Source organism: Naegleria fowleri (assembly GCF_008403515.1).
Source record: "Naegleria fowleri strain ATCC 30894 chromosome Unknown tig44, whole genome shotgun sequence".
NCBI classification, from domain to species: Eukaryota; Heterolobosea; class Eutetramitea; order Acrasida; family Naegleriidae; genus Naegleria; species Naegleria fowleri.
This window is the reverse complement of record NW_025407976.1, coordinates 506,082-526,959: the sequence shown is the minus strand read 5'-3', so window position 1 is coordinate 526,959 and position 20,878 is coordinate 506,082. Positions and strand designations below refer to the sequence as shown.

General features: G+C 35.2%; 12 protein-coding genes across 12 annotated transcripts; 5 read left to right on the top strand and 7 right to left on the bottom strand.

Moving 5' to 3' along the window:
- Positions 1-149: 149 nt before the first annotated feature.
- Positions 150-2,318, top strand: FDP41_005568 (uncharacterized protein; the record flags this gene model as incomplete). The annotated part of the gene is made up of 1 exon (XM_044709106.1): positions 150-2,318. The coding sequence occupies one exon, from the start codon at positions 150-152 to the stop codon at positions 2,316-2,318; it is 2,169 nt and encodes a 722-aa protein (XP_044560287.1).
- A 115-nt stretch (positions 2,319-2,433) lies between these two features.
- FDP41_005567 (uncharacterized protein) lies at positions 2,434-3,705 on the top strand (the record flags this gene model as incomplete). Its single annotated transcript, XM_044709105.1, has 1 exon — positions 2,434-3,705. One exon carries the CDS (start codon positions 2,434-2,436, stop codon positions 3,703-3,705), a length of 1,272 nt encoding a protein of 423 aa, XP_044560286.1.
- A 64-nt stretch (positions 3,706-3,769) lies between these two features.
- On the bottom strand, positions 3,770-5,609 carry FDP41_005566 (uncharacterized protein; the record flags this gene model as incomplete). The annotated part of the gene is made up of 2 exons (XM_044709104.1): positions 3,770-5,260; positions 5,607-5,609. 2 exons carry the CDS (start codon positions 5,607-5,609, stop codon positions 3,770-3,772), a joined length of 1,494 nt encoding a protein of 497 aa, XP_044560285.1.
- Positions 5,610-6,415: 806 nt separating this feature from the next.
- Positions 6,416-6,943, top strand: FDP41_005565 (uncharacterized protein; the record flags this gene model as incomplete). Its single annotated transcript, XM_044709103.1, has 1 exon — positions 6,416-6,943. One exon carries the CDS (start codon positions 6,416-6,418, stop codon positions 6,941-6,943), a length of 528 nt encoding a protein of 175 aa, XP_044560284.1.
- Positions 6,944-7,313: 370 nt separating this feature from the next.
- Positions 7,314-7,649, bottom strand: FDP41_005564 (uncharacterized protein; the record flags this gene model as incomplete). The annotated part of the gene is made up of 1 exon (XM_044709102.1): positions 7,314-7,649. The coding sequence occupies one exon, from the start codon at positions 7,647-7,649 to the stop codon at positions 7,314-7,316; it is 336 nt and encodes a 111-aa protein (XP_044560283.1).
- Positions 7,650-8,109: 460 nt separating this feature from the next.
- On the bottom strand, positions 8,110-9,438 carry FDP41_005563 (uncharacterized protein; the record flags this gene model as incomplete). Its single annotated transcript, XM_044709101.1, has 1 exon — positions 8,110-9,438. One exon carries the CDS (start codon positions 9,436-9,438, stop codon positions 8,110-8,112), a length of 1,329 nt encoding a protein of 442 aa, XP_044560282.1.
- Positions 9,439-9,851: 413 nt separating this feature from the next.
- On the bottom strand, positions 9,852-11,664 carry FDP41_005562 (uncharacterized protein; the record flags this gene model as incomplete). Its single annotated transcript, XM_044709100.1, has 2 exons — positions 9,852-10,805; positions 11,218-11,664. The coding sequence occupies 2 exons, from the start codon at positions 11,662-11,664 to the stop codon at positions 9,852-9,854; spliced, it is 1,401 nt and encodes a 466-aa protein (XP_044560281.1).
- A 387-nt stretch (positions 11,665-12,051) lies between these two features.
- Positions 12,052-12,642, bottom strand: FDP41_005561 (uncharacterized protein; the record flags this gene model as incomplete). The annotated part of the gene is made up of 1 exon (XM_044709099.1): positions 12,052-12,642. One exon carries the CDS (start codon positions 12,640-12,642, stop codon positions 12,052-12,054), a length of 591 nt encoding a protein of 196 aa, XP_044560280.1.
- Positions 12,643-13,209: 567 nt separating this feature from the next.
- On the bottom strand, positions 13,210-13,668 carry FDP41_005560 (uncharacterized protein; the record flags this gene model as incomplete). The annotated part of the gene is made up of 1 exon (XM_044709098.1): positions 13,210-13,668. The coding sequence occupies one exon, from the start codon at positions 13,666-13,668 to the stop codon at positions 13,210-13,212; it is 459 nt and encodes a 152-aa protein (XP_044560279.1).
- Positions 13,669-15,960: 2,292 nt separating this feature from the next.
- FDP41_005559 (uncharacterized protein) lies at positions 15,961-16,526 on the bottom strand (the record flags this gene model as incomplete). Its single annotated transcript, XM_044709096.1, has 2 exons — positions 15,961-16,339; positions 16,390-16,526. The coding sequence occupies 2 exons, from the start codon at positions 16,524-16,526 to the stop codon at positions 15,961-15,963; spliced, it is 516 nt and encodes a 171-aa protein (XP_044560278.1).
- Positions 16,527-18,110: 1,584 nt separating this feature from the next.
- Positions 18,111-18,590, top strand: FDP41_005558 (uncharacterized protein; the record flags this gene model as incomplete). Its single annotated transcript, XM_044709095.1, has 1 exon — positions 18,111-18,590. One exon carries the CDS (start codon positions 18,111-18,113, stop codon positions 18,588-18,590), a length of 480 nt encoding a protein of 159 aa, XP_044560277.1.
- A 453-nt stretch (positions 18,591-19,043) lies between these two features.
- On the top strand, positions 19,044-20,836 carry FDP41_005557 (uncharacterized protein; the record flags this gene model as incomplete). Its single annotated transcript, XM_044709094.1, has 2 exons — positions 19,044-19,085; positions 19,157-20,836. The coding sequence occupies 2 exons, from the start codon at positions 19,044-19,046 to the stop codon at positions 20,834-20,836; spliced, it is 1,722 nt and encodes a 573-aa protein (XP_044560276.1).
- Between the last annotated feature and the right edge of the window lie 42 nt (positions 20,837-20,878).

Below are 20,878 nucleotides of genomic sequence, written 5' to 3'. Positions count from 1 at the left end.
TCAGATAAAGTCTTTCAAAATGAAATTCTCTTTAATATGAATGGTCTTGTCTCTTCAGATGATGAAACGGAAACGAGACTGAATTATGAAATTGCATTCAAAGAAAAAATTCAAACGCAAGAGAGAAGAAGGCTCAAGACAACATCAGGATGGATGAGAATCCTCTCCCGTTTCAACATCATCACCTCGAGGAAGACCACGAAAACGAGCATCAAACTCTCCATGGTGATGATACTTCACTCCATGGAGTGGAAGGAGGAATTCAATTTGATGAAGAAGAAGACAATGGAATGCCAATGACATTGAATCCTACTCATATTGATATGGCATCAAATGGGAATCATCAACACGTTGATGATGATCTGACCAAGCTCATGAGTCTTCCTAATTCCGAAGAACATGCAACTCATGAAGAAGAAGGAGAGGATGATTTATTAACCATGGACGTTGTTCGATTCGGTAATTCTTCTTCTTCAAAGAGAGGCATGAAAGAGCTTCCAAGCGAACCACAAGCCTCAACATTGGATGGAAATTATTCCTTCGATGATCATGGAAAGGATTATGTCCTGAAGAGCGTAAAAACATGTGAAAGAAAGAAAAAGAATCAATCTAAAGTTTACAAAATTCACAAAATATTGTGGAAAAGGAATCACGAAGCAAACTACCCACAAATACACTTGAATGATGGTGTGGAAAACAAAACGGAGTTTATTTATTTAATTATGAGTGAAATCGCAACCGAAAGCGATGTTATTGGAGTTACAGAACAATTCGGACCAATTTTGATTGGATTAGACATTAGGAACTGCAATTTGTCAAAAAAATTGAAAACTCAACCACAAGCAAAAAAGAGAAAAAAGGAGGAAGAAAAAGAAGAGGATGGTGAAAAAGAAGACTTTTCACATCCAGTTCTTCAATCCATTTCCTCCAACTGCCTTAATTTAGAAGTTTTGAAAATTGACGGAAACAATTTTAATGCAGAGCAAGTCGCAGCCAGCAAATTGTTTGAAAACTGCGTGAAATTAAGAACATATTATGGACCTATGAGTTTTTCTTGCCTCAATTCGAAAAATAAGTCTATTTTAGCGAAATTACAAAAGATAAAATTAGAGCTGGACTCACTTCCAATTACTTTAGCGAGAGCTGTCGTAAAAAACACAAAGAAGGGACCTACAATTGTGAAAATTGGAAAAGAAACATCAATTCCATACAAGGCATTTCAGGAATTTGGAGAGGATGTCCACAAACTGATCATCGACACAGCTAAATATTCAGGATCGAAGGAGAATCTACCAAAAATATTGAGGAATACATTTCCAGACCTAGAGGAGCTTCATATCGTCAATGAGTCCACTATTGATTCAACAGATTTAAAGATAATTGGAAAACTTACCCAACTTACAGTGTTAAATTTTACACATTGTGACACCATTACTGATCTTGGTCTGGCCACAATTTTTCAGAAATGTACGCTATTAAGAAAAATAATTTTGGATAACTGTTGGCAAATTTCGGATGAGGCATTTTCACATTTAAAACATCTTCCCAACTTAACTTATATGGACATTTCAAATATTCGGGTGACGAATTCAACCCTCAAAACCATTGCAAATAGCATTTCAAGCGGAGATTTATTTACTCATTTCATTTCTGAGAATAATTACAATGCAACAGATGAAGGTTTAAAGTTCTTCTTAGAGAAATTTCCAAATTTACAATGCCTTGACATTAATAATTGGGGCAAACTCACTGATGCAACTCTTGAAAACATTGGAAACTTTTTGAAACATCCCAAACATCTTGGTCTAATGCAAGGATCAAAATCAAAACCTCGTTACACATCCAATGGACTTCGAAAGGCACTTCAAAGCAAGACCATCGAAACTCTCACTATTCACTATGTGGAAAACATTAATGACACCATGATTGCATTGTCAGAGTTATGCCCAAATCTCAAACGTTTTGGAATTAGAGGAAATGAGAACATTACAGACGACGCTCTAGAAGTGATGTGTGATGGATGTAGCCAATTAGAAATTTTAGACATTAGCCAATGTTCTCTACTCACTGATGAAGCACTCAATGCAGTCTCCAATTCTTTGAAATCCTTGTTACAAATTAATATTTCGTATTGTGATGAAATGACCTGTGATGGCATTGAAGTCATGCTTGACGCTTGTTCACGTGTGACTCATATCCACATTAAGCCTGATTTTCCATACATTGAACAAGCTCGAGTTCTCTTCCATGAGCACTCCACTCGGTATTCACAAGAAGTGTCCGTCCACTTTTCGAAAACATTAAATGATTCTTCTTGAGAATCTGGAACAGCGAACTTGTGAACAAGTTCACCATCGTTCTTTATAAATATTTCGAACAGGCACGACTGCTACGAGTGCTTCTCAACAATCATGACCTTCAATCAAAACAAAAATGTCAAACATTCCTCCACCTCCTCCTCCGTTCACTCCCTCCTTCACACCAACTCAGGGTCATTTTCCACCTCCTCCTCCACCACCAAGCAACAACTTTCATACGATTCACAGACCCTCACACGCATTAACATCCACACTTCCTCCTCCATCACCTCCGATGACCAATAGTTCAAATACCACCACCATTGACACCACCACTTCCACCACGAATACAAAACCAAAGAAAACATGGAAAACCCTTTCCGAAGACAATAATCGCCTCAATTTACAACAAGCCATTGCCCATCCCATCGATCAGAGTGTGGAATGGGAACATATTCGAAATATTTGTTTGTCGACAAGTGGTGCTGCTGGATCTTCAGGTGTCTTCTTTGTTGAAACACAAATTCCAAATCAAGTGGTGGTGGTGAAAGCGCCCGCAACACTGGCAGGAGAGATTTTTGGATCTCGAATTGCAAAATTGTTGGGACTCTGCTCTCCAACCATTCGACTTGTGGAATATAGTCCAAAAATTAAGAATCGAGAACAATTATTGAAGGGAGGAGGACGAGAGTGGATTTTCATGAAAGAAAATATGAAACGAGTGGCACGAAACAAAAATGATACCATTTGTGAAATGAAAGTGGAAAAGGAGTTGGATCGAGCGTTTTTTATGGTTATGGAATTTGTAGAAGGAGCAGTGAGTTTGGAAGATTTAATGAATCGAGAGGAATTAGCTCAAAAATTAATGCAACACGAAGAGATTTTGTTGGATATTGGAAAAATGATTGTGTTGGATATTATCTGTAATAATTGTGACAGATTTCCAATGACTGGAATTTGGGATCACGAGGGAAATGCTACGAATATTTTGTTTTCTTCATCTCATTCAAAGCTTGTGTGTATTGATCAAACTTTGTTTGCCATTTCAGGAGAGGACAATCAGAAATTGTATCTGGACAAGCTTGTCAAGTTCGTGGATAGTCTTTATTCAACAAAACCAAATGAGAATTCGTATATTGACGATGTTTCGAGATATATTAATCAAATGACAGGTGTCAAGTTGGGTGAAGAACAAAAGGAGACCATTTTTAAGGGAATTATGAACGCCATACAAATTTTGTCTTCTCCAGACTTTGCACTTGAGTCTTTGGAAAATTTGAAGAAGGAAATTGATTCAATGAAAACAGGCAGTGACTGGGCAGATGTTTGGAAATTGTCGATCGATACTCTCAACTTGAGATGGTTTTACGAGAACATAAAAGTCTTAATCAGCAGGTGCAATGTGTAGAATTTGGTTCTTAATGAAGTTCGAGTTTTTCTCATTCAATTAAGCTGTGAGCTGATTGAAATTCTCAGTTTTCGTTTTTATTGAGACCTTCGACGACTGATTCGCACTTCCATCGCTTTTCATCAAAGTTATATTTCCACAAACGAACTGTACCATCATCTCCACTGCTAGCAAGGACCGTTCCGCTTAGATTCCACTCTACTTTCCAAACTTCAGAATTGTGTTTATGTGTCTCATCCATCTCCATGAGCTCAACTGTCTTAGTTTCTGTAATAATTTTCCAAATTCGAACAGAGCCATCTTTTGAAGCAGAAGCAATTAGATCATAGGATCTTCCCAAGTTTGGAGCCCATGCAACATCATGAACTGGTTGAGCATGTCCAAAAAGTGCAATTACTTGGCTTACATTTCCTTCATTCACAGAAATTGGTTTTATAGGTGTCCCAGGTGTAAAACCAATCAATTGTTGTGAAATGTTATGAATGTTTGGAATAATGGTCGACGGCGTCCAACTTTGCCATTTTCTATTTTGAGTGTAGTGCCAAATTCGAAGTTTTCCGTCCTCGCATCCAATGACCATCATTGGTTCCTTAAATCGATAGGGACACCAACTAAGGCAATGAATTTTACCCCCATTGTTGGCATCAAAGTCATGGCCAATATTCCAATAGGCGAGGTTCATCACGTCAAATGCGTCATAAATACGAACTTTTCCCGAGAGTGAACATGTGGCGAGTTTCAGCCCTAAATGTTTTGGAGCAAATTTGATATCTACCACATCATCTGTTGAATCTACAAGTGTAGCTTTCAGTAACCATGCTCTTCTTGAAAGTGGTCCAGCTGTTCCGGCTGCACTACCTGCTGTTGTATTGGTTTGAATTTGTTGTTGAGCCAAATTGCTTGAGGATGTCGACATCATTGGATTTCCATTAGCCACCGCAACATTTTGGTCCAAGTTCGAAGCTGGTGAAATATTTCCCTCAGAGAGTCCCTCTGGTTGCTGTACATTTGTCGAAGAGGAAACTCGGGGTAAAGTTTGTAAATTTCCACTGCTGGCACTTGTGTGAATTACTGGTCCACTAGTAGTGCCAACTCCACCACTTGAAATCATTTGTTGTTGAATATTTACACCGTCTTTGGATGAATTTCCGATAATTCCTTGTGAAATCATTATCGGAGCTAATCCACTTCCTGGGCCACTATTAGCAGGAGGTTCTTCCCAGATACTGACTGTATGATCATAACTACATGATGCCAATACTTGTCCAAATTCTGGATGAGCCCACTCTACTTTCCAAATACTTCCATTATGAGCTTTCCAGTCGTAGGTACACTTCCAAGATTTTTGATTCGTTGTTGTTGAGGATGCTGTTGAAGTGCTTGATGTTATATTCGGAATGTTAGTATTTGGACTTGTTGCTGATGATGTCTCTACTCGGTCCCATACTTTAATGTGATGATCACTTGAACATGATGCAATACGCTCTCCATAGAAATCATATTTTAGATCATGTATGTAATAATTGTGAGTACTTGGAAAGGAATCAACCACTCTCTGAAGGATCCAATGGCAATTCGATGGTCATAATTCCACAAGTACGTGATGATAATTTCCGGGTCCGAAGCGAATGTTTTTATGGAAAGCATTCAAATGAATGATTCATCGTAGCACATTGTAATTTCCAGTGTATGGTCATAAGCACACATGATGGAGCAAAATAATATGAAAATCATTAATTGCCAATACCATCATCATCATATTATTACCACACATTGAAATTACACACACCAATAATAAAAACAACAACAACCATTCATCGTCCGAATCAGCAAAATTTCCAAATAAATCAACAACAACCATTAAAAATATTCTGCTAGCCTCCGACTCATCATCAACCTACCATCCTCAATAATAATTTATCAGAATAGGCCTATTGAAACAAAACTTTGGTGAGTAATGAATGATCAACACCAATACAGAAAGAAACACAACTATAAACTCTCGGGGTGGTTTCGTTGGTAATGCTGTTGTTGAGGCAACAAACACCTCTCTCTGTGGAATTGTTTTTTTTTGAAATAAATGTCCAGAAATACACCGAAAGCAAACTCTTCTGAGGAGACCATCCTGAAAAGATCTTTTGGAGGTGAATCTCCATTTCTCAATGGAAAAGAACCATCACCGATACCAGTGAGACGACGAATGAACAAATGAAAGGTAACTTGGGAAACAATCAGAAGCCGAAATTTTAATTTCAAATGAAATGATAAGTTGTGAAAAAAGATCTCCCAACACCGGCAGCAGCCATCTTTTGCAGATCATAAAACTATTGAAGCAGGTATGACATTCATTGCATCAATCATCACGGTTTAATATTTAGATATTAATACAATCCATCTTGGATGACGAATTCTCTTATCGGATGCACTATTAAAATAATTCTGACGATACTTTTGATTACTAACATGATTATGATTTTCATAATAGATTTTAATTTTTCCCAAAAATTAAAACCACTTTTACCACATGTGAAAAGTATTGTCGGAAAACTATCAACACAGCTTTCCAATAGAAATACAACATGGAACTCGAGCCCATCCATAAAAATACCTCAATCATTGAAAGCTCAATTAAAGTCTCCTCAACAACAAAAACATCAAACTGAGAGATCTCATTGAAAATTATATCAACGATTTGACCATTGAAGGAAAGATGCTCAAGTTGAGTGAAAAAGATTTGTGGAATATTTTCTTAAAGTTATGTAAACGAGCTCACAAGTGGTATGTGAAAAATGGAAAATTGAATCCAAAAGAAAGTGTTAGCGATTCAGATCGCTCCTATTGGAGAGAGGTCATTCAGGTGATTAAGGAATTATCTAGATCGACCTGTAGAGGTCCTAAGGATGATGTGAATTATTGGAGAAGTGTTTCTAACATGATGAAAGAATGTGTTGCATGTTGGAGACAAGTTTCATCCTTGATCAAGGAATTTGGTGGAAAGGTACAAACATTCAATGCTTCCTCCATCACAACAACAAACACTCAACCAACAGAGGAAGACATGAAATATTGGCGTCAAGCCATTGCCATGACAATAGATTTGTTCTCCAAGTCATCTGCCACCCATCAAGAATACTGGAGAAGCATTGCACAAATCATTAAGGAATTTGGTAGAAAGAATTTGAAGCACAAAGGCTGGGTTCTCAAAACAAAAAGAATGCGCAATTCATCTCTGAAGTGAACTAATGGAGAAAAATTTCACAAGCGATTAAGGGCTTTGGAAAAGCAATTTCAAGACAACAAAAGAAGAGGTCACTTAAAAAAATCAAATTACCAAAGCATGTATGGAAGAAAATTGCACAAGAAGTGGATAAGCTTGTAGATCTTGTGATTGAGTAAAAGCTGAATCGAATTTTTCACGTGAACACTAGTCTTGCTGAGGGTGAACCAATCTTCACGAGTCCAACTCGAGCATCACTGGACTCTCTCAGAACAACCTCTTAATTCCAAGATATCGTTAGAAGCTCTCTCCTCTTATAAAACATTGTCACTGCGAGATTGTGTTGAGACTAAGGTGACAATTTTCATAAACAAATTTTCTGGAAACTCCTTTAATCCAGAACATTCGCGGAGGTTTCCACATAGGTCATACACCCTGTGTGTTTCGCCAATTCTTCTCCAAGCTCTCTCGTGATTGGTGCACATAATTCCTGATATTTTAGTTCATAGAGAACTTTCATATTTTGTCTTAAATCTACCTTGCAAGCGACTAAAATGATTGGAACTGTTGGTAAATGTTGTCGAATTTCCTGAATCCACTTGTGTATGATTGAAAGATAACTTTTGTGATTTGTGACATTAAAACATGCACAAACAATATCAGCTCCAAAATAGGAGAGAGGTCGAAATTGGTCATAACTGTTTGAAATGAACAACAATAAATTCATGATGTTAACAAGAAGACATATTCAAGAAATTTTCATTGTTGGACACTTCTAGGAGTTAAGAGAAGGTCATCATGGAAGAGCAAAAGATTCAGGTTGATGATCATGAGACATTTTTTCTTGGAGAGAACTTTTAAATAAAAACTCTCAAACAAGAACCTTTAAAAACTCTCAAACATACAGAAAACAAGAACATGGTGCAATGTTTGGTGTTTTGGCCAATCATTACATCAGTACTTAAGGAAGTGATGAGAAACCTGTAATGATGAAATTTTATTGAAAACAATGTACAATAAGACGAGCAGAAATTTAAAATTTTCCTTGAATTCCTTCTCCATTGGCATTCGAATTCGACGATTATTCATATTCATCAATATTGTCGATAAATGTAGCAAATATGGGTGTAATGTCATCCTGTTCCTCGAGTTTGATGATAGCATTTAATGCTGTCTTAAATGTCATATTATTTTTTGCAAAATTTTACGAAATATTGTCTTCTTTGAGTCCCAATTAAGTTGCAACTATCGATAGAATCTTTGACAGTTGTGTCTGCAAAGTAGACAAAAACTTTCAACAAGGATTCATAGTCATAGATTTTGAGATAGGTTGAGGTTAATCTGTGTGTCCAATGTTCAGAATATTGTTCTGCGCAAAATGTTGAAGTGCCTGCAAAGTTTGAGTGGTGTTCTTCAATCCTTACAGAGAATCCAAAATCAATTAATAATGGAGTACTATCTGTTTTCATTATATTTTGAGGCCTAATATCTCTATGTAACACACCTGCTTGGTGAAAACTTTTTACCAATTCCACCAAAGCTTTCATTTCTGATTTAGATAAAGATGTACAGGGATAACACTTTTCCATCACAATCCAATAATTTCCATGCTCAACAATTTTTGGAAGAGGATTCACTCCTTTCTCGTCCAAAAAAGTAATAGTTTTTGTTTCTGTAATGATATGTGTGTTGTCGCTTGGTGTTTTGGCAAGTTTAATAATCTTACCATCTCCAAAATCAAACACCAACGACGTTGCTCCTGCAGCAATAAATTTTCCAAGTGTAAAGGTTCGATTGTCTGTCCATGTTTGTTGTGTTGGAGTGTTTAAAAGTCTTTTGAGATAACTATATCCATCAGAGTTCTGAATTCCAGTGGAGAAAAGACTCAATTTTGGACTTCTTGTGGTGATAATATTTTCCTCGCCCAGTTCTGTCATCGATTTTCTCATCTTCACAAAAATAATGTCCTTGAAGTTTGAAACGAATCCAAAAACATAGGACTTGTAGCTATCTTTGAGTGCCCTAAACATGTAATCACAAAGCTGGCCAAGGATATGTGGTGTTTCAATCACTTTTGTATCCTTTTTCAATTCTAAAAAACCTAGCGCCAAATGTTCTATTGCTCTGGGATCATTTTCTGTTAGGTTAAACATTTTGGGAATAAACGTAAAGTCGGGCTTTCTGTTATGAATAATAGTTTTGTTTGTATCAACGGCTGTATATACTGTGGAAATTTCATTTGAGAACAGTTTTTTAAAGAACTGGTGGACACGTGTTTCTTTGTCCAAATTTTTTTCATTGATTGTTAGAGAAATCATGTTTGAACTACTTGCTTGATCATTACTATTGATTTGTAATGCTGGAATAGTACTATTGTTGAATTGTGTTGATTCTTCTTCACTCTGAAATTTTTCAACAGAGACTGAAAGACGTTGATACAACCCCGATGTGGTTATTGTACTTTCTTCAGTCGTTACTCGATTTTCCAATTTCATTCTCTTTGTCTGTTCTTCCATCTCCTTTCTCTTTGTCTTCTCTCTTTCCTTCGTCTCCTTTCTCTTTGTCTTTTCTTTTTCTCTTTCCGTCAAATATTTTAAGTACGCCCCCAATTGTTCGGAATTTAATTGGGCAAAAGAGGACGCTGGGACCAATCGTCAGACATTTTTAATTTTTTTTAAAAAATATTGAATATGAATACATCACAACGATTGTTATTATCGTAAAATGCCAAATCGCCGGACCTGCAGAATCTGCAGGTTGGAATTTCCAGGTTTTTAAAAATATTTTTTTATTTTTAAATTTTGAACGTTTTTTTTGCAGGGGGAAAGTGATAGGGTAACTGGTGGTACAGATTTTTTTAAAAAAAAATTACAAGTCGAACCATTAGCAATTTATTGGGCCAATCAAAGCGGAAACAAGCAGAGAAGGTTTATCGTTTGTTTTCAATCAATCCTAATACTCTAGTCTCTATTAAATCATCATTACATAATTTGTTACCATTAGCATCAAATACAATACAATCTCTGGCTTTGATTGTGATCTCCGACACGTACCGTTTCACAGAATTAATTACATCATTTCCGAATATTCTGGGATGTTGCAATATTTGCTTCAATGCAATAACATCACTTTTTGCTCGATGTTGATCTACAATATCACGATCAAATAAGGTTTTGAATATTGTTCCGAGCTTGTAATTTTCTAATTTTTCTAATAATTTTTGTTTGATAATTCCTAAAGAATCTACAAATATCAACCGATTTTCCTTGAAATTAGATTGCAAGAGTTTTTTCTGCCTCCAATACATGTATGCTTTAAATATTGCATCTTTGTCAAATGGAGAATTGTGAGCAATCATAATTATTGCTTTTTTCGGAAGCTCTGCAACCAATCTAGAAATTGCTTGATCTTCATGCACTCCGTTAAGCACCATTTCATTTGAAATATTAGTCAATTCTACGACTGATTTTTCTATTTTTCTTCTAGGACGAATAAATTGTGGAAATTCAATAGTGCTGTTGTTGCTAAGATTGTCTGCATAAAAGTCAGTAAGACTTCTGACTTTGAAATCTGTAGTTTCACAATCTGCAATTATAACTGAATAGTCTTGAAGTGAGTCAATGACTTTGTAATATCGGAAATGATGATTGCAACCTCCTTTGTTTAAACAGCATACTTTGCATAAACCACATTCTTTGCGTCCTTTTAAATTTTTGCATTCTGAACATTGGGTTGGTATCCTCGTTTTTTTTGTGCTCTTTTTCAATTTTGCAATTTCTTCGTTTGAAAGTTCAACATTATCGAGTGCTGATAAATAAGGCTTCTTAAATTGATGGAAGTGAGATTTGCTTTTGATGAAGTAACTCCTTGGTTTTCTTTTCTTCTAGATCGTAGTTATGTAAATCTTTCAAAACATCCCATTGATGGAGTCGCTGTTGACGATGAACTCGTTGTTTCAGAGCATTCACTTCATCTATTTTGTGGATGTTGTGTAAATGGTTTTCTAGAGGGCCAATTGTTGCATAAAATTTTCCACAAAATAGACACTCCAAATCAACTGATGTACGAATTACAACAGATGAGTTTGATCTGAGTGACACGCTTTTTTCTCTGTGATTCAGTGACTGAATTTTTTGTGTCACTTTTTCTCTGTTAATCGTTTCTTGAGTTGGTAGTTTGTTGTCCGGCATTGGAGGAAGACCATTGTACTTAATATTCAACCTATTGTAATGCTTTTAGCAACTTTTTTTAGGTAGGGAAAATAGGCGTTGTGTATCTGTTAAATGTTCAATTACAACAATTAGATGTGACTTAAAAAAGGATGCTACACAAATCATAAATGCAAAAATTATTATACATTTGTGTTGTATCAAACTGAAAATCAATTCTAAACCGTTGCTACTTATTGCACTTGTTAATATTTTTTTCTGATCTTCAACAGGTCTATCTGAGAGCTTGAAAAATTTTTGTCCAGCTTCAATAGCACGTAATTCATCGCTAATTGTAGTGATATTACTGTCTACGGAATCATAACTTAAATCTGAACCAACATCTGAGACATCATCATCATTGTTGTTTTTGTCGACAGTTTGGTCTTGCGTAGAATTTTGTTGTGATGACCAATTTTCATAATTATCGAATGGAAAACAATTATTGCTTTGGTTCTCATTGTGAGAAATAATTGAGTCATTAGAAGGAAATTCAGACAAACTCCATGAATGAAACCATAGTCGTTTCAGCATTCTATATATCTAAACAATGCCCCTTAAAGTTTGATCTGAAATGATATCCAGTTTTGTCTTAAAATACTGAATACAATCATATAAATCATTCAATTTAGCCTCCAATGAAAGCTTTTCATCATGACAGGCGTAATAGAATTTTCGAGTATGCCATAAATAATAATACATAGAATCAACAATAGCATATTCTTCTTGGATGGTGAGTGTCGGAATATTGTAATTTTTTTTGAAATACTCATTCAATTGTTTTTCTGTCATTTTGTTTAAATTAGCAATATCAATATCTTTCATAATAAAGTCAGTTATTCCACTCTTATGAATATTCTTGCTGTCACTAAGAACAAAGTTATTGAAGAAATTTGGTACAGAAGGAAGAATATCGTGGAATTATTCTTTTAAGTTAGATCTAATTGTTTGTAATGCTTGCAATACATCCTCCTTAGTGAGATTCAAACAACTTTCTACATTCATTTCATCTTTGACGATTAAATCTGATCTCCTTAACTTTCTATTAAGATTGTCGTACTTGGAAGTCAGATAAATCAAACCCATCATAGATATTGCATGACTGCTGTCAATTAATAAATTTCTTAATCGCTTGAGAATGTGAATGTAATCTTCACAATGAGTCCATTGTTTGCGCTCATTATTGTTGTTCAAAAAATTCTCTACTGTAGCTGGTTCAAACTCACCATCCGTGACAGAACCAATTATACAAAATTTTTCATGAACCGACCATTTTTGATCTATTTCTCTAACCTTGTCCATAATAAAAGAGAACATATTGGAATTTGGAAGAGCAAAGACAGCACAAACATTTGAAAAGTTGCCATATAAATCAATAATTTGAAATACAATAGCCTTCTTCGCAAAATTATCTGATGAATAATTTTCTTGTAAAAATTGTGTATGTGTAACAGGACCTGAATCTAATCCAAAAACATAGCCATTTTGACCATAAGACAAGCATGGTCCCATGAAATAAGAGCAATACATGATCCATGTTGTTCTAGAGTGGTTGTGACTAGTTTCTTAATAGTTTCGTCAGTGTATAGGTGACCATAAATGGGTGGGCCTGACCAATTCTTCAGGGAATCCGGATGAGGAACATGAATATTGCTGTTGTTATTCCCTTTTAGAAGCTGTAACACTCATTCCGATGAATGGAAACGTATAGATTCCCAATAATAAGCAACCTCAGGAGGATATGGTTTTGTTGTTTGAGGGTGCATTTTACGATAGAGTTCGTCATGTAATCTTGTTAAATAAAACGAGAGATTTTGATGTTGAGCAAATTGTTCAATAATATTGAACAATTTTTCATATACTTCCAGTTCAGTAACTGGTACGCTTTTCATTGATTGTAATTCACTTCGTAAAGCCTTGATATGGTTGTTAATGATTGTTGGATGTTGAAGATGATCTCGCCCTCGGAACTTAATCGAACACAAGTCTTCATATGTATGATTTTTTTTCCATTTGCCCAACTTTCTTGCAAGAGTTCTACATGCATTACAATTTGATCCTTGTTTTTTGACTATTAAATTACATTCGGTTGAGTAAATTCGAATAAATTCGGTTATTGATCGGTATTCCTATCACTTGGTTTGTGCAATCATAAATTTTGTCGTTGAACAAATATTGTTCATAATCTTGCAGATAAATTCCACAACAATTTTTCTCAACCTTGCTTTTCTTGCTGTGGTTGGTATGATCATGATCACAAACAAGATTGTTCTCATCACACTCAACATTATTTCTATCACAATCCCGAGACGATTTATGTCCTATTTCTTTTTTGAACGCATAGAATTTACTTCCATGAGAGTTGCATAATTCACCACCACAATGATCGGATTGTAACCCTGTTTTAGTGAGAAAGAGTTGAAAAGCTGTTGCTTCTTCTGTTTTAACGGAATTGCCTCCAGTAAAAAATTGCTTTCCTTTGCGTGGACATTCTTTGATGATGCAGTTGTGTGATTTTGGCTGGCGTTGTCTTGGCATTTTTTTGTGTCGGCTTTAAAGACTTTGCATTATCAACAAGACGTTAATAATACGATATTATTAAGCAAATGAAAGAATTTCAAACCTTCTCGTGTTAAATACTACTCCATAGTAGTGTTTTCATACAAAAATTTGACAAATGAAATTCCATGGTGTTGTATTAATGAAGAAAACCAAACAAGTTCGCTTGATTTTAAAAATACTACTGAAAAACTTGTTTTAATTGCATGTGAGCTAATATTCTAGTAAATTAAAGTATATAGGTCGGTAATTAGTACATAATTCCATCTGCTCCAACGATATGGTATAGAAATTAAACAATTGAATTTCCATGAAATCTTATTGTTTGGGAAAATTAACACAGAAAGATCTTCTTCCAAAAAATGCTTGAATATTCTAATAGAAAAGAAAAACAACACAATATTCAAGAAAAGGAAAGTAGATCAGAGGCTCATCACGAACGATATGCCTAATCCCATTGGGAACCTCCTGAATATGGCTAGAAGAATCTCCATGGAGCCCTATTTATTGTGAACAAAAGGTACTAAAGAAAAATTTTAAGAACACAGATCATGATGTGAAAGTGACCATTTGATTTTCTGCAAAACTACAGCAGTGGACAACACATGTATCAATATTTAGCTTTAACGTTAAGATCTCTACGTAACTTCGTAAATGAATTTCCATCAAAGAGTATTAACTGAGAAAATTAGCGACGTATCCGATGTCTAAAAAATTCTAATATATTTTCAACGTTATAGTAATGCTCTATCAAACATAAAATAGGATCTATCCGAAGGACCTCTTATTAAATATAAACAGTTGAATTCCCATGAAACTGTAATAATGAAGAAATTCAACTCTGAATGTACCCCCAGCACTAAAATGCTCCGCAGGTGGTAATGAAAAATAATGGCCACTAAATATTCTTGTAAACGAGAGCATTTCAGAACTTCATCACATAGATTCTAATCAAGTTCATCGGATACTATACGAATATGTTTAGTTGAATTCCCGTTGACCTCTCTTAATAGGCGAACTAGCTACGCAATATATTCTCCTTTGCCTGAAAAGGGTTGTTATCGCGAGTTCAACGAATAAACAGATTCTTTACGAGTTAGACAACTTGTGTTGAAATCTTTATCCTTTGATATGATTGATAAGATTGAAACGAAACCTCAGCTTAGGATGCTTCAACTCAAAAATCTGTACCACCAATGTTGTGGCCATTTAAAACCACTTCCCTGTCATCAGACCGATGCTTTGCTGCTGTGTTCTCTTTGTCATTTTCGACGCTCAAAACAAAATCATCCAATAAGAATTGGACGGTCAAAACATCATCTCAAAATCAAGAATTTCATCTGGAACAATAGATTCCTCTTCATCATCTGGAACAAAAGATTCCTCTTGGAAGCACTAATTCAACTCCATGTTTGAATGTGTTTGCTTTATATCCAGCATCAGCAAGTACCATCACACCCTGTAAGTATTTTTGGATATTATTGAAGAACAATACATCTTTGTCATTCTTGCTTCCAGGAAAGCCAACTGTAAAGTGTAAAAATCTGCCTTGAAGATCAACTAACGCTTGTCCGATGAAAGAGTGGATGCATTTGTCACCACGATAATAGATCGCCTAATCTACACTTGGCTTGGAGATACGGAAATGTGTTGCATCAATAGCACCAATTATCAATTTATCAATATTGGAACCTCCCGAGCACTCGAAATTCAGCAAAATTTTTAACATTCTCAGTAAATCAGTTCGTGTTTGGGGACTGAATATTTAATATTAAGTCGAAAAATCAGCTGATTTTCCATACTTATTTCTCGGTGCTTTGTTCCAAATCTGCAGTTCACTAGATTTCATATCTGATTTAATTCATTTCAGTATAAAAGTCAGAAACAATATTTCATTGAATTCAGTAAGAAAATTTTATTATAAAATCAGTTAAGAAATAAGGGACTGATTTGAATTAAAGTCAGTCTTCGAATAAGGGGCTGATTTTTCTGAAATCAGTTAAGAAATAAAGGACTGATTTTTCTGAAATCAGTCTCCGAATAAGACGAGAGGTTGAATTGAAATCCGTCAAAAAATAAGAGACTTATTTAATTGAAATCAGTCTCCAAATAAGACGCTCATTGGAATTGAAAAATCAGTATCGTATTCCACGATACAAGTTACGTCTAAATTCCACCAACAACAAGGCAATTCCAAACTTGGTCGAATAAAAGTTCAACATGCTTACCTTGATTCATGTCCAATATAACAATCATTTGTACAAACTTGATTTAAATTAAAAACAAGTCATTCCTATAAACTTGTTTAAATTTACCACAAACTTGGAAACATGGTATGGCATCTTTAGGCATTTCGTCCAACATCTTGACTTCATTAGAGTCGAGAATTTTAACATGATACAAGCTGTCCTTCTTACTTATCACTAAACCATGACCAAATTCTGGGGCATGAAAAAAATCGCCCTTTTTAAATTGAAAAGTAAAAGATCTTACTCGTTTCATGGAAATGACTTGATGCAATGAAACGTTTTGCAGTGCTTTGTGGTCCATGTTATTCTTTCCTCCTTGAACAGAGCTAATGATAGATCCAACTAGATCTTCGAGCATAAAAGTACTCATACACCATAGAGGTCCAAGATAGAAAATGGAGCTGTTCAACATGAACAATGATATAATGATGAGCTTAAGTATTAGACTTACAGAGGAAAATGAATGACTGTATGTGAAGCCAGTGTTAAAATAATAATGTCAAAGTCCATCTCGATGGTTTGTAATATTTCAAAAATTTCCTTTTTCATACTGTACAAAATTTCAAGACTTCTCACTACTGGATGCATGATGATGTGTATAAAAGTGGAAAGTCTATTGAGAATATTATAATGCTTGTCTGATATTTCATCCTTAAAACCTCAATACAATAAGCAAATATCATGTAATATTCGATTGCTTTGAAATAACTCAATTCATCCAATCCACGAACTCTTCGGTGATAGAATGAAGGTGTTTTGATTTCATATAGTTTGTCTATCGTTCCTTTAGTAGTGGGAAAATTCTCAAGAAACTCAACTTACTATTAATAGCGTCAATGTTGTACTTATTTTTCAAATAGTTCAGCAATTTGGCACAGAGATCTTCAAGTAAATTATGTCACAAATCACAAGCAATCTGTGTGGTCCATGTAAAGTATGGTAGTCTTACCAAGATTGACAACCCTTTAACACCATCAAATTGCTAAATCTCTCCCTTAATCATTAATTTGTAATTTTCAACAATTTCAGACCAAACATGTTCCTGTTCATTTCCACCCGAGTTATAAATGGTTCGATCTTAAATCTTTCTACCATTTTTTTACACCATCGACAACTTGAAGTTCCAGCATGGTTTGTCATGCATAATAAATCATAACATGAGCTTTAAAATTTCTCAATCCAATCAAATCCACCATCTCTGAAATACAAGTTTCAATAGATTTGCTCCAGAAAAAACTGGTAGAACAATCCACATTTTGAACAGCAATGATTGGGAGATTCACATACTTGATCACAGCAATGGTATACCTTTTGATATTGCTTGGATACATTAATAATCTTTTTGAGTAAAGTATTGACATTGGAAGGCAACTTACAGGTGTCTGGAAAGAGATCATTTAAGATTCTGAAAATTTCGTTCATCATTACTTTGGTAGCCTTAAATTTGACATACAGCTGTAGCATGTCGAATATTAATTCTCCCAAAGTCTTACCTGAATGAGTGGAAATCGGAGTACGTGAGTTGGGAATTTGATTCATAATCATGACGAGTGCTTGTTTTTGAAACACCTCAAAAAAAGTCCTTTCAGTCCTTTGCTTTGTTTAGGACTCTCTTCATACTCGTTAGAGAATTCTTGAATAGGTGATTGATCCTCTTCTAAATTTCTCTTCTTGTTATTCTCACCTTGAAGGCTAGAGTTTGCTTGGTTTGGCTGGGACATATTAGACACTACTACACTGTGTTGCTGTTGAGGTAATTTTTTGAGCGATGATTCCCTCTAAAAATTACAAATTAGTGTTGTAACAGAGTTACAATCTTAGACACATTCGTGTCACGATAAAGTTTTCTAAGTATAGGGGGCGGAGTTGATAATACTTTTTGAGTGACAGTTGGAGTTTCCAAACACTGAAGATCTATCATTGTTCAAGGGAATAACTGGTATTATTTATACGTTTGTTAAGATAGCATATCCTTCCGTGGTAAACTCTTTGAATTTCTGTTAGAAGTATAGGTGCATCTAACCGTGTTTTATCCAAAGGTTATAACATCACCAATCAAGAAACATCGTTTCTCTTAAGAAGTCTTCATAAGCAAAGCTTTTCTCACAAAAAGAAGAACGATTTTTGGCGGGCTCTATTTTAATATCTGATCAAAAAAACTTAATTGCCATCATGCTTAAATTAAGTACCATTGTTCAAACCAATAAGAACATGAAGAAGGGAAGTAAAAGACAGATTGGGAATACTATGAAGGAATGCGGATTGAATGGAAAGCTTTTTTACTATCCTCAACATGGAATTTGGGAAAAGGTAAAAAAGAAGGCTAAGAGGAACAATATCCCCTCTTCGATTTCCTTTTCATCAATTTGGTCGGCTAAGACAGTTGGAAGAGACAATCATCTTTCCGAACAGAAATCGGAGGTTGGAGACTCTGTATCAAAAGCCACTCATCAGAGGAATGAATTGAAGGAGGACATGATGATGGAACTGAGAGAAATGTTGGAGGAACTGAAGAAGGAAATAAGGGAAATCAAGATGGAATTCATGATGTTAAAGCAAGAGATCCAAAGTCTTAGATCCGTAACTGCAGCGGGGTCCTATTTGAATCAGGAGCCTGATTCCTGTTGCAATGACACTGTGTCTGATCTCTAACATTGTTTCTTGTTAGTAAAGAAATACTGAGTAAACTGCGCTGAAATGACCACCAAGCTACGATCTGATTACCATGCAACGTTTTTTCATTTCTGCCAGTTCCAGTTCTTTGAATGGCTCACTCTTTAATCTTTCCTTCTGTAATGACTTCTCCTCGTAATAGGATAGAATCGATAGTAAGAGAGTAATATCAAAAGAAGCGAGTTGTTAAATTAAATGGCTACGGCCATATCACGATGAATGCACCTCATCCCGTCCGATTTGAGAAGTTAAGCATCGTCGAGCTGCATCAGTACTGAGGTTGGAGACAACTAGGGAATCTGCAGTGCTGTAGCCTTTTTGCTAGCATAAACAGCGTTTGGTAAATGGCTCAAATACATTCCATCAACACCACCTTGAGAGATTCATATTAATTGGTCGAATGCAACTTGTTCAGCTTGTTTCTTCAAAAAAATGAATTTTGGCGGAAGCGCGTTCGATGAGGTGGAACGAAGGGTTTGTAGTCTGTACTTGTAGTAGTATTCAGAGGAATTGAAACATCATGTTGAATCAAAATATATAATCAGAAATTGCTAGAAGAGAATGAATTATTGAGAAGAGAAATTGAAGATTTAAAACATTTAAACAAGGAATTAATGTTGGAGAGTGATGATAACGATGCCCGAATTATCAAAAACTACAAGGCAAAAATTGCTCAATTGGAAAGACAAGTTCAATTACTCACCAAATGTAATAATATTAAATCGGAATCAATTTCAGACATTGATAATTTTATTTCAGAGATTGTTGGTGATGAAAATGATTCATCACCGCTGGATAGAGCTCAGGTGAGAAAATGGGGAAAGATGATTCAAGAAAAGATTCGAAACTACAACATTATGACAAAACAAGCAGAAAATCAAAAATATTATATGGAGAGCAAATACTTTGGATCAGCAGGCCATCAAGATACTATTCAAAATGTTTGCAATTATTCCAAGAATGATGATATACCCTATCTTGATGTTACCAATGTATTGGAGCTTGAGAATGATCTCATTCATGTTTATAGAAATCTGTACAGAATGCGAACTCACCTAACGAACAACAAGGACACTATTAAGGACCCTAACTTTGTATTATTATCCAACATCACCACCAACAATATTTCTAAAATATTGAATGAAATGGTAGAACTCTCTCTGATACTTCCAAAGAAAGATAAATCTTCCTCGAGTGAAGAGATCAGCTCCTCATATCATCAATTCTATAACCCAATGTCTCTTAGCACAGCGGAGGTGATGTCAAAACTTCCAAGAATTGGAAATTCAAAAACCTCAAAGGATCTTGAGGACAGTGTTAAAAACTTGGTAAGAGCGTTTCATGCTCAAAAATCCCTATTTGAGATTGATTTACAGCTGAAACAGGAGGAGCTTAATATTTCCACAAAAACGAGTAGTTTCTACAGTTCATACATGAGCGAATTGCTAAAGGAAATTGATCAGAAGTACAAAGAGTACACCAATCAAATACAGCCTCTTCTCCAAGAAGGTCTCTACCAAAACAAAAGAAATACATTAGAAGAAATTGTTCATGCATTTGAGGAGTTCGATAAGGACAGCACTGAAGAGAATCTACGAGCATTTCTCCTAGCGTTTAAAGACAATATCTATTCAATGTTGTCAGATGAAGACAACAAAGGACCATTGACGAAAAAACCAAAATCATCAAATATCAATATTAAGGGTTATTATGAGAAATTTAAAAGACACATTGAAGAAATTCAAACTGAGTTTGAAATCAGAAAAAACGAATTTATTGAGAAAATGTATAATCTAAATCCTGAGGTTGAAAAGTATGAACACATAGAGCCATTCATCAGTTACACTCCCTATGATAATAGATCCTCAGTGTCTAAAAAACCGCCATCTCTAAAAAGGTCATCCACAGTTGCTCAATCGAATGGTAATGTGAAAATATCATCCAATCGATTGTCAATAGTGAGAAAAGAGCCGATCAAAGCTCAACGATCTATTGATGTGGGAGTGAATGAAAATGTAGCTTCCTCATCTGAATCCCAGGTGACACCAAAAATTACTTCAACCAAACAAGAAACTTCCAAGCTTAATCCAAATGTTCGAGAAATAGCACAAAGAGTGGAGGATCAAAAACGAAGAGTGCAAACATTAACAGAAAGTCTATCTGTGAGAGGTATTTCAGATATGCAACATTATGCAATTTCCAAACAAATTGTACGTATTTATTAATAACTTTTAACCCTTTCTTAACATTTTTCACCACGATACCAT